The following is a 12482-nucleotide window of genomic DNA, read 5'->3' on the forward strand; positions in this document are numbered from 1 at the left end:
GGAGTGAGTGCAGGTATATGGAAAGCAGCTGGCAGTAAAATGCCACCCTCAACTGCCTCTGCTCTGCAGCTATTGGGGATTTGAATCTGGCAGGTGCCAGCAGCAAAGGACATCAGAATCAATCGATAAAAGATTTCTGATGGAGGAATTACTGATTTCAAAACTTTATTCAACTATATAATATTTAAACATTATCCCATTTTTCTACTTTTAGGAATCACAAAACACTGGAATGAACAAAGTACTGTGCAAAGATTAGCTACAGTAATTCAGTAATGTATTTGTATAATAGCCTAAATTTTTAATTTTTGCTGAAACAAATCCTAGGACAAGAATCCCAGTGGTGCCAAGAAGCCCGAATATAACCAGCACTGTACATGACCAATTAATGGGTGCAGAGAGAGGAGTGAATGCATAGTTACGGAATTCAGGTTTGAATCCTCAATCTCCCAAGTTCCTGATTTAAGTCATGCTGCACTGAGTGATGTTAAACAGAGGCCAACAATTTCTCAGATGGCAAGAACACATTAGTAAGATCCAGCAATCATTTTCATATTACTGCAAGCTCAGGCACAGGAGTTTTTTATATCTCAATAGCAGAATTTAATTTTCAGTTTCTCTGTAAAAAGATCCAACTTAACTACCCAAATCTCAACCTTAAAATACCTTACTTGGTTCTCATTTTTCAGTTTACAGCTACATGCATTAACAAAATCAACAAGGTCCTTTACATCCATCCTGACCATAAAGTAAATTCTGTTGACCTTGTGCAACTAAGCACAGCAATTGCCTTCACCTTAAATTCGAGAACTCTACAGTCGGCACTTACTTTTCTAATGATCCTGTCACCAATACAAACCACATCAAGAGGAAATAGTCAACATTTAGCTTTATATGGCCTGAGCTTTAGGTGCCAAGTGAATTAACAAAAGATTATTGCAAATTAAGCTCTCAACTCAAATAAGTGTTTGTTCTCAGTAATTAAAAATATGTTTATTAAAAGATGTTCATATTAAACAAAAACACGCAAAACAATCAAACAGAAATACACAATAGAAGTAAGAGACAAAAAAGCAAACGCAGATATTCGCTTTAAGACAAACAGCTGAACCCCTAACAGCTGACTGTGACTAGCTCCTGAAAAAAGAAAATGAATGGCTGCCAACTTAGGTAGAACCCCTCCACCAATCCTCTAATGATGTACTTAACCTGTAGAAAAGACAGGAGGTCACCCAACCAAACCAAGGCACTAGGCGGAGTAGGAGACCTCCACCCAAGCAGAACCAGTCTCCGGGCTATCAACGAGGCAAAGGCGAGTTCATTCGCCTTCAGCCCTGATTGAAGCAGCGACGAGTCCGACACTCAAAATATGGCCACTAGCGACATGGATCCAAATCTACACAGAGTATCTCTGACACAGTTGAAGAAAGAGGCCCAGAAGCTTGCCAAATTGGGACAGGACCAGAGCGTGTGTGGTTACCGGTCCCAGAGAGCAGTGCTCACACTTAGCCTCCATTCCAGAGAATTATGCGCTCATCCCCGTTTTAATCAGATACGTCCTTGAGTTGAATCAAACTTAGCGAAGCTCATGATCCATGACACAATTCCCCCTCCCACCCCCCAAACACCTGGTCAGATCTGGCCAAAGAGAATATCTTCTTCAATAGTGAAGAGGATGGTGCCAAGGAAAAGGAGGGGAAAGACTTACATGAAAATAGCAAATTTGAAAACACCTGAAAAGACTTGAACCAGGCAGTTGAAACTTCTCAGCCAACTTCTTAAAACTAACAAAACCCCACTCCACGAACAGGTCTCCATACCTCTCAGACCCACTGGTGGAAAAAGGAGATTATTGCAGACGCTGGGTCACCGTCTGGAGTCTGCACGTTCTCCCCATGTCTGCGTGAGTTTCCTCCGGGTGCTCCGGTTTACCCTCACAGTCCAAAGATATGCAGGTTAGGTGGATTGGCCATGATAAATTGCCCTTAGTTACCAAAAAGGTTAGGAGGGGTTATTGGGTTACATGGATAGCGTGGAAGTGGGGGCTTAAATGGGTCGGTGCAGACTCGATGGGCCGAATGGCCTCCTTCTGCCCTGTATGTTCTATAACAAAGACCATGATTGGATTCAAGGAAAATCTCATCGGAGAGAAAGGCTGCCCAATATTGGCTGCCCAATAGTAAAACAATAAAATGTGTAGGGCCTGGCACCCCCCCGCTTGTCTGTCTCTTTGGAGCAAAGACCCACAAATTCTGGGAGTCTCAGCTGCCTAAATAAAAAAAGATATTAACTTGTCAACTTTGACAAAAAATATCTTGAGTAGAAAAATGGGGCGACATTGAAAGAAATAAAAATCTCGGGAGCAGGTTCATTTTAATAGTCTAAACCCTACTCGCCGAGGATGGTGTCTCGCACGGGAATTATGGGTTGGGAATGTTTATCTGTCCCATGGTTCTTGCGGAAATGAGCTCCCCTGCTGAGCGGCAGGGGAACTCCATTGTCGGCCAGTAAGGCATCGACTGTGAAGAGACACGGTAGGGATCTACCGGACATTGTATAAAACGTAACTGTAAATAAACAAAAGTTCTTTGTTCTTACTGGGTATGGACTCCCCATGTCCTTATTCAAGATGGGGGAGGCTAGAGGGCCTCTGCAAGTTTATTTTGATACTCTTGACCAGATTAGTATAATTTAATTTATGAAGCAAGACCCGGTTGTAGGTCACCCGGACCCCCAAATAGCGATAACTCGTCTTGGCAAGGCAAAAAGTTAACCTTCCCAGTTGGGCTATCCACCCCAGGGAATTGACTGGGAAACATTCATTCTTGGCCAAGTTCAACTTGTAAACGGAGGAGGAACCAAACATAATCTCGTCCATGGGGGGTACTGGGTCAGTAATGTAAAGAAGTAGCTCATCAGCGTAACACCAGATGCTCCACCACCCCCAATCTCACAGAGTACACCCCGATACAGCTATTGTTGGACGGCCAGATTAAAGATGGGATGGTCAGCCAAGACCTATAGCAGTCTGGATCGAGCCATTTGTGTCCCCAAAAAATGGAGTGGGACCAGATAGCCAAATAATCAGGCCCTAAAATATATGTAAATGGATCCTCTATGATGTAGGATAGTCACAAGAAAATACGGTGCAGCATTTATGTGGAAGACCAGGAAGGCAAGCCCCGGTGGGAACTTCCTACTGATGTGAATGCCCAGGCTGCAGAGCTAGCAGCCGTAACTTACGTGATCAACCACCCTGACACTAGCAGACTGAGTGTATGTCTGCAGAAATTTAAGTGACTTCCTGTCACTGTGGGAAGGGAGGGGGATTTGCCTCGACAGACGGGAAACCTTTACCATTCGCATCTTTGTTAAAATTTATTTTCCAAATGGGAAAGATGGTCTGCACATCATCCCGACCAGGGACCGTAACCAAATCATTTATCAAAACCACGATGTCCAAAGCCAAGGGGCAGGAGCCACAGGTGTGTGCATTAAGGGATTGGGCTGGTGGCCAGACAGAGACCAAGACATGCAGCAGTACGTTGAAAACTGCATAGTCTGTACCCAAAACAATCCCAACAAACATGCTCATAAGGGAGAACTGAGACACACCCCTGGACTAATTTGCAAATTGACGACATCGGTCCCCTACCGTCCGGCATGGGAAGTTAGAAGTATATCCTGGTCATTATAGATAATTTAGTAAGTGGGTGGAGCCTTTCTCACTCTGACCAATAAATCCAAGATCACAGCAGATATCCTAGTGCAGCAATTCTTCACTAGATGGGGACTCCCTCCCAGTTTAGATGCAGACCAAGGCATTCACTTCACCGCCCAGGTGATAGAAACATAGGAAGTAGAAGCAGGAGGAGGTCATTCGGTCGTCCAAGTCTGCTCCGCCATTCACTTTGATCATGGTTGATTATCAAGTTCAATACCCTGAGCCCACTTCCCCCCATATCCCTTGATCACTTTAGCCCTAAGAGCTATATCCAATTCCTTCTTGAAATTACACAATGCTTTGGCCTCAACTACTTACAGTGGAAGCGAATTCCACAGATTCACCACTCTCTGGGTGAAGAAATGTCTCCTCACCTCAGTCCTAAAAGGTTTACCCTTTATCCCCAAACTATGATTCCTGGTTCTGGACACCCCCACTATCAGGAACATTCTTTCTGAACCTACCCTGTCTAATCCTGTTAGAAACCTATAAAATTCTATGAGAGCCCCTCTCACTCTTCTGAACTCCAATGGATATAATCCTAACCGACTTAGCCTCTCCTCATACGACAGTCCCGCCATCCTAGGAATCAGCCTGATAAACCTTCACTGCACTCTCCATAGCAAGAACATCTTTCCTCAGATATGGACACTAAAATTGCACACAATGTACCAGGTGTGGCCTTACCATTGCCCTATACAATTGCAGTAAAGCATCTCTATTCCTACACTCAAATCCTCTCGCTTTGGAGGCCAACATGCCATTTACCTTCTTTACTGCTTGCTGTATCTGTGTGCTTACTTTCAGCTAATGCACGAGGACATCAAGGTCTCGCTGAGGATCTCGATCTCTCAATTTACATTCATTCAAACAATAATCTGCTTTCCTATTTTTGCTACCAAAGCGGATAACCTCACATTTATCCACACATCTGCCATACATTTGCCCACTCACTCAGCCTGTCCAAAACCCCCTGAAGTATCTCTGCAATCCATCACAGATCATCCTCCCAGCCAACTTTGTATCATCTTCAAATGTGGAGATAATACATTTAGTTCCCTTGTCCAAGTCATGGATATATAATGTGAACAGTTGGGGTCCTAGCACAGATCCATGCGGTACCCCAGTCGTCACTGCCTGTCAATCAGAAAAAGACCACTTATTCCAACTTCTTGCTTCCTGTCTGCTAACCAGCTTTCTATCCAACTCAAGACACTACCCATAATCCGAAGTGCTTTAATTTTACATATTAATCTGCCATGTGAGACCTTGTCGAAAGCCTTCTGAAAGTCTAAATAAACCCCGGGATAAGGAGTCATTAAACACATCCAGAATGAAAGGCTCCAAAAACTTATAAAATTAAATCAGAAACCATCCAGACCAGGGCTTTGCCAGTCTGCATCAAACCATTTCATCTGGTAGCAGAGATTCCAACTCATCAAGCCTCTCCACCCCAAAACTGGGATGGATAGGCTGTCCAAAAGGTCAGACATGACTGATCCCTCCGTCGGAGACTCTGATCTATAAAGATCACAACAGGAAGAATCAAAAGCCGTATTAACCAGAGGAGTGGCCGAAACCAGGCTAACGCTCGAATTGGGTATTTGTATCATTTCCTGGGAGGCCGCCTACCACTTAAGCTGATGAGTGAAAAGGCGACTGGTCTTCTCCCTTTGAGCTTCGCAGCTGACCTACTGCTGTGCCCGTCGACAATAGCTCGAATTGTGTTTGCAATTTTTGCTACTCGCCAACAACTCCAGGGTAGGGTGAACGAAGTACAGGTGGTCCACCTCAAGAATGGAGTCCACAGCCTCTGCTGCTCGCTGACTTCATCAAATGCGCTTTAAAAAGGAGATAATTTTCCCAGAGGACCACCTTACGGGCCTCCCAGAGTGTGGAAGGTGAGATTGACTCAGTTTTATTAAATTTTATATCATCCTCAATAGCCGTGGACATACGTTCACAAAATTTCTCATCCACTCGTAATGTTGTGTCGAACCTCCCTGGTGCACATTGGGAGAGCCCTGATCCCAGCACCAAATCAACAAAGTGTGCGGCACAGTTCGAAATCGGAGTACTCTGCCACAACCACTGAAGGGAGGGGGACCTGTCCACCACAAGAACAAAAAAAAAATCTGTGAATATACCTGATGAACATGCAAGAAAAACGAAAAATCTTTGTCACCTGGGTGCAAAAGGCACCAAGGACACCCTCCCCCAAATGCTCCATGCAAGACAACAAAATGGACTAGAGATGGAACAAACTTCCTCTATTGTTGGCGGGCAGAATTCAATCAATAAAAATGAACACAGCCCATAGGTTTTCATTTCTCTTTCAATGCCTCCCCATTTTCCTGCCCAAATCCTTTTTTTAAGATTAATAAATTGATATCTGCTTTTATTTGGGCGGGTAAGAATCCCAGAATCCGCAATGTTCTACTCCAGGGGGATAGACACACAGGTGGCTCGGCCCTCCCAAAATTATTGTTTTATTACTGGGCTGCTAATATCCAATAAATCTGGTTGTAGATCAGTCATCTACATATTAATCCATTCCCGGTTTTCACTGGCTCCGATCTGTAACAATCACCTTTTCTTGCCTTCTGGGCTGGACATTTAAGTCCTGGAAATTGAAGGGACTTGAACACTTTGGTAACCTGTTCATGGTTTGCCAGCTTTAGAGAGTAAGCAGATAAAGCTCAGCTACCTAACTCAAGTCTTTTTCGTTACTTTCAAGTTCAGGATTTCTCTCATACAGCTTTCCCTTCCTTTCATCAGGCTCCACCTTCCCCTTTGTTGTAGCCTGGCAAGGGATCTATCTCAGACCTATAGGACCATATTCTCTCGCCTGATCCCTCCCCACTAGACGGGTTGAGGGCAAAATTTGAGAATTAACTGGACCCTATACTCACTAGTAAGGCTTGGAAAAAGACCCATTACAGGGTCAACTCCACGTTCACATGTATCCAGTTGAGCCTAATTCAGTTCAAGATGCTTCATGGGTCATACCTGACCAAGGCAAGGATGATTGGGTTTTTCCCAAATGTGGAGAATAGATATGATCGCTGATCACTTGCCCCAGCCAATCCTATGCTTAAGGTTTGATCCAGCCCCAGACTTGCCAACTTCTAGGCTCCTTTTTTAGCAGCATGTCAGAGATGCTCCATTTGGAATTACTCCCACATCCGCTGGTAGCAATATTTATGGTTTCGGATTCATCGGCAGTTCACTCTGTGGGTAGAGGCGAACGGTACTGCTGGGTTGGAGAGCTCCTGTCCTGCCCAGAGCCTCTGATTGGGTGGGGTATTTACTGTCCTTCTTGCACTAATTTTGTCTATCAGGGGTGCAGTGGAGCGAATCTACCAGAGATGGCAAACGTTAATTTCCTTTTTTAAAAATATACATTTGGAGTACCCAATTCTTTTTTCCAATTAAGTGGCAATTTAGCATGACCAATCCACCTATCCACATCTTTGGGTGGTGGGGGTGAGACCCATGCAGACACGTGGAGAATGTGCAAACTCCACATGGAGTGACCCGGGTCCGTGATCGAACCCGGGTCCTCGCCGCTGTGAAGCAGCAGTGCTAACCACTGCACCACCGTGCTGCCCCGATTTCCTTTTTTAAGTAATTAGATATTGTCAGTTGTTAGGGGGTTAGTGTTTATGTTCTTTGTTTGTGATTCTTGCATTCTTGTATTTTTGTTTATTGTTGTTATGTAAAACTTTAATAAACAGTAAGTCTGAAGTAAATAAATGCTAAATTAAATTTATGTTCACTATATATATATATCACATAACCTCTGCAAGAATAACATTGTGTTCCCATTCACAAGAATAACATTGTGTTCCTTTTCAGGATACAAAGTACTACTCTGTTCCCCCAGGGAAACTGCTTCTCTTTGAAGCCACAAAGTTTAATTGCCAATCAGTAAACACTGGGCAAGGTCAAAGTTTAATTGATTTTTCAGCAGGTCACACCCAAATTTCAGCTAGTTGGTTGGTCAATCAGAGTTTATAAATATTCTGGCTGTATAAATTGTTGTGGCATCCTGTGCACTGTTACTTCTTTTTTTTTTAAAGTGACAAGACAAAAACGTTCCTTCTGACAGAAATTGAATGCTGTAAAGAATCACAGAATAATACAGTGCAGAAGAGGCCCATTGGCCCATCGAGTCTGCACCAATGCATGAAAACACCTGACCTGCCGACCTAACCCCATTTGCAAGCACTTGGCCCATAGCCTTGAATGTTAAGACTAGCCAAGTGCTCATCCACGTACTTTTTAAAATCATATCTATTATACTTGAACTCTTCAGATCATTAGTCCACTTCCCTCGATTACAAATACAGTAACATAACTTTAGTATCATCCTATGTGATTTAAACCATACAAGTCACGTTTTATGACTGCTAACTGGTGACTGATCAGGTAAGTCAATAACATTCACCGATATGGAATGGTACAGTACAATATAGATACAAGTTCACATTCCATCAAGGCACTTAGGAATTTAAATTCAGATCATTAAGTAAATCTGGAATTAAATGCTAGCATCATGAAACTACCAGACTCTTGAAAATTCAACTTTTTCATTAATACCTTTCAGGAAAGAAAACCTGCCCTCCTTACCTGGTCTGGCCTGTGTGCGACTTCAGGCCCACAGCAATGTTGTTAACTCTTAACCTCCCTCTTGAATGGTCTAACAGGTCACTCAGATGTATCAAACTGTTACAACAACATACATCACAAATAAAACCAAGGGAGCGTGCAGCACCAGCCTCAGCATCAGACTCAAACGTGACAAAGCCACACCAAGTATGGATTCACTCACCCATTGCGTTAAAGCCTTTTCTGGCTAGAGTTTCACTCTGGCCAGATGTCAATGAGGAGGGCTTTGCAGAAACAAATAATTAAGCTTTAACTTGCTGAAATTGATGCCTTAGAACATAATCAAGTGACCAGAATGTGTAAAAATGACTTGGTTAGTCTCTATTCTGGCCACAGTCTTAAAGGCACAACTCTAAGGAGAGTGTCAGAACTGAAGGATTTGGAAGTTCATGTGCATTGAAGGTGGACATATTAGAGTGTAATTAGCAAAGCACATGGGACACTGGGCTTTGTAAATCAGGTAATGACTACAAATGCAGGGAGGTTGTGCTGAACATTTATGATTCTTTAGGGCATAATTAAAGTATTGCATCTAGTTCTGGTCACCACACCAGAATCAACGGGCAGCACGGTAGCACAGTGGTTAGCACAGTTGCTTCACAGCTCCGGGGACCCAGGTTCGATTCCCGGCTTGGGTCACTGTCTGTGCAGAGTCTGCACGTTCTCCTAGTGTGCGGATGATTTCCTCCGGGTGCTCCGGTTTCCTCCCACAGTCCAAAGATGTGTAGGTGAGGTGGATTGGCCATGCTAAATTGCCCTGAGTGTCCAAAAGGGTTAGGTGGGGTTACTGGGTTACGGGGATAGGCTGGAAGTGTGGGCTTAAATGGGGAGCTCTGTCCAAGAGCCGGTTCAGACTTGATGGGCCGAATGGCCTCCTTCTGTAAATTCTATGATAAGGATTCTTGAGGAAGTTCAAAAGAGATTTACCAGAATGATTCTAGGGATGAGGGATTTTAGCTACAAGGGTAGCGTGGAGAAGCTAGGTTTGTTCTCCTTGGAGCAAAAGGAAACAGAGGAGAGATTTGATAGAGGTGCATAGGTTTACAGGATGCTTCGAGAAGCTGAATTTTATTCATTCATTGTTTGAGTATGAGAGTAGTAAAAATCACAGAAAAGTAAACTGCAATATTTCATCTAAATAAAGTTATCAGTCACAGCACTATATTTGTACTGATTCTGTAGAGAACAAAATATTTCTTGGTCAATTATATTTGCCAGAATTGCAGTTAATTTCACAAGTCATTCACAGGAAGAAGTTAATTCCCTCTGAAACCACAATAACGTTTTACCAAAGTAACTTTTATGCAATTGGTCACAGTTTAGATTAAGATCACAGGGCAATGATACCCATGAATTTCATCAGAGTTACAGTGTTGCAGCACAGGAGGCCAGGCAGTCATGCATGTGCCAGATCTTCGTATGAACAATTCACTTAGTGCCATTCCCTCTCTTCCCCTGCACCCCTTTTCAGAAAATAGTACCATTCCCTTTTGAAAGCCTCAATTGAAACTGCCTCGCCCATATGCTCAGGCATTGCAGTCCAGATCGTAACCACTCGCCAAGTGAAAAGGTTTCTCCTTATGTTTCGATTGCTTCTTTCGTCAATTATCTTAAACTATGCCCTCTTGATCTCACTCCTTGTACCTGTAGGGACAGTTTCCCCCCATCTACTCTATCGATCCCCCTCATGGAATATTTTGAATACCTTTACAAATCTCCTCCCAAACTTCTCTTCTCCAAGGTAAACAGTTCCACCTTTTCCAATCTATTTACGTAACTAACTTTCTCATCCCTGAAACATTCTCCTGTGAATCTTTTCTGCATTCACCATAATGCCCTCACATCTGTCCTAAAGCTTGGCTTGCAGAACTAGATGCAATGCTCCAACTAAGGCTGAAACAGTTCAATAAATCCTTCCTTGCTTTGTGCCTTTTTTAATAAAGCTTAGGATATTGTATGCTTTATCGGCTATGCTCTTAACCTGTCCCACCAATTTTGATGATTTATGCACATACAAACACATGAACATAAACAGGATGCAACATCATACATGGCTAACATGAGATACTTATGCAGAAATAGGATGCGCTTACCCCAGAGAACACCAGATGTCATCCGCTCACAACACACAAAACATAACTACCAATAGCATTTGGCACCACTGGGACCATTTGGTTCCTTTTTTCCTCCAGGCTACATATTATAATTGGATTAATGCAACTGCCATCAGAAAAAAGTACAGATATCACTTCAAATTCAGCTATAATGGGCGTCGCTGCTTGTTGAAGAGAAATCTCCGAACCACAGTACAAATATTTGTTAATGTTTGTCGCGCACTCAATGAAAAGCATGAGATGCATAATAGAAAAGAACAGCAGCAGTATGAGACATGTTTAGTTTGCCATGTTTAGTTTTGAGCAGCTGTCATCAGAGAACACATTGCTCACCTTGCATTCCACTCGTTTTAATACCAGCATTACATCAACTGCAGGCTTCAAAGATATTAATAACTTTGTCAGAGGCAAAACCACAAAGTGTTTCCAAAAAGAGAATCAGGAGGAATTTCAGAATTTAGAATGTGAAGTTGCAGTATCAGGATATAACTTGCACCAAAATTAGAAGAGTGGAAATACAACTTCCACTCCAGTAGGTGCATCAATGTTCCCTGGTGAAATAGCAGATTGTCATACTCAAATCCATTTTCATAGATTATCATAGAATTTACAGTGCAGCAGGTGGCCATTCTGCCCATTGAGTCTGCACCGGCTCTTGGAAAGAGCACCCTACCCAAGGTCAACACTTCCACCCTATCCCCACAATCCAGCAACCTCACCCAACACTAAGGGCAATTTTGGACACGAAGGGCAATTTATCACGGCCAATCCACCTAACCTGCACAACTTTGGACTGTGGGAGGACACCCGGAGGAAACCCTCCCACACACGGGGAGGACGTGCAGACTCCGCACAGACAGTGACCCAAGCTGGAATCGAACCTAGGACCCTGGAGCTGTGAAGCAATTGTGCTATCCACAATGCTACCGTGCTGCCCGTTTGTTCCCCGAAAGACAGCACAGTGTAAGCTTCAAAAGGCTACTTACAAGTTATAGGAGTCTTCAGTGGCAGACATCCAGTCATTTGACATTGCATTATGTCCTGTTGTGTCAATGGTCCTTTGTCACCCCACCCATGGTACATATGTATTGGCAAAAAACTCTTGCTCACTGTGCCTCAGGACAAATAGAATTGACAACCATTGTTTCCTACCACGTGAAGCAGGGACACATATGCACTCAATTGAACAAATGACTTTATTCCATTGGAAACTGTACTTAATCACAGAAATTATTTTACTCTTTCACTGTTGGATAAACTGTGCTCAGCTGTTCATAACTTTTGGTTAATTTCATGAATAGATAGCCTCGATGAAGTTAACATATGTATTTGGAAAAGAGAATAAAGTCTTGCATAACTAATTAAGGATTACATAGATGCATTCAGATGATTCAATGGCCTTATTATACCTTACTCAAATACATACAAACTCATAAACCAACATTTCCAATGTAGGCAAACCCTTGATGATTATATATACACAAGTGGTTTTACCTGTGAAATGATCAGCATACTTACTGGAGATTCAAATGTAGCCTGCTCTACTGGCTCTTCTACTTGGTTCACCTTTATTTTATCAATTGGTACAGTTTTAACAGCACCAAGGAGACAGAACAGCAACCAACAGTGAGACACTGTGACACTCTTCCAGTGCATCTACAGTTTAAAAAGAAAAGCAATTTCAGAAATCTTCCTCATAACAATTCAAATATATTTGTTCAATTCGAAAATTTCAATTAAAATCAATCAAGTAGTAAAAAGCATACTGTTAGACCATTCCAAAAATATTGACAGGAAATTGTGATTCAGAAAACTGACAATCGTGTAGCAGCACAGAATTCTAACGGAATTGAACTCTTAAAATATGTCTGTTTTGTCCATCGATATAAACATTGTGGCCATTACAGGTGTGCCCTTTGACTGATTACACATTGTCACTGGTATCTTACAAGACCATACTCACCATTCGGTTG

General features: G+C 42.7%; 1 protein-coding gene across 7 annotated transcripts in view; it reads right to left on the reverse strand.

Annotated features, from left to right (window-relative positions):
• Positions 1 to 12482, reverse strand: part of LOC140384564 (nucleobindin-2-like) — an 85752-nt gene that overhangs the window by 54166 nt on the left and 19104 nt on the right. For all 7 annotated transcript variants that reach the window (XM_072466374.1, XM_072466375.1, XM_072466376.1 and 4 more), the window contains exon 2: positions 12028 to 12165. In XM_072466374.1, the coding sequence (XP_072322475.1) occupies positions 12028 to 12165 (138 nt within the window). The remainder of the gene's footprint in view (positions 1 to 12027; positions 12166 to 12482) is intronic.

Source organism: Scyliorhinus torazame, chromosome 10 (assembly GCF_047496885.1).
Source record: "Scyliorhinus torazame isolate Kashiwa2021f chromosome 10, sScyTor2.1, whole genome shotgun sequence".
NCBI lineage: Eukaryota > Metazoa > Chordata > Chondrichthyes > Carcharhiniformes > Scyliorhinidae > Scyliorhinus > Scyliorhinus torazame.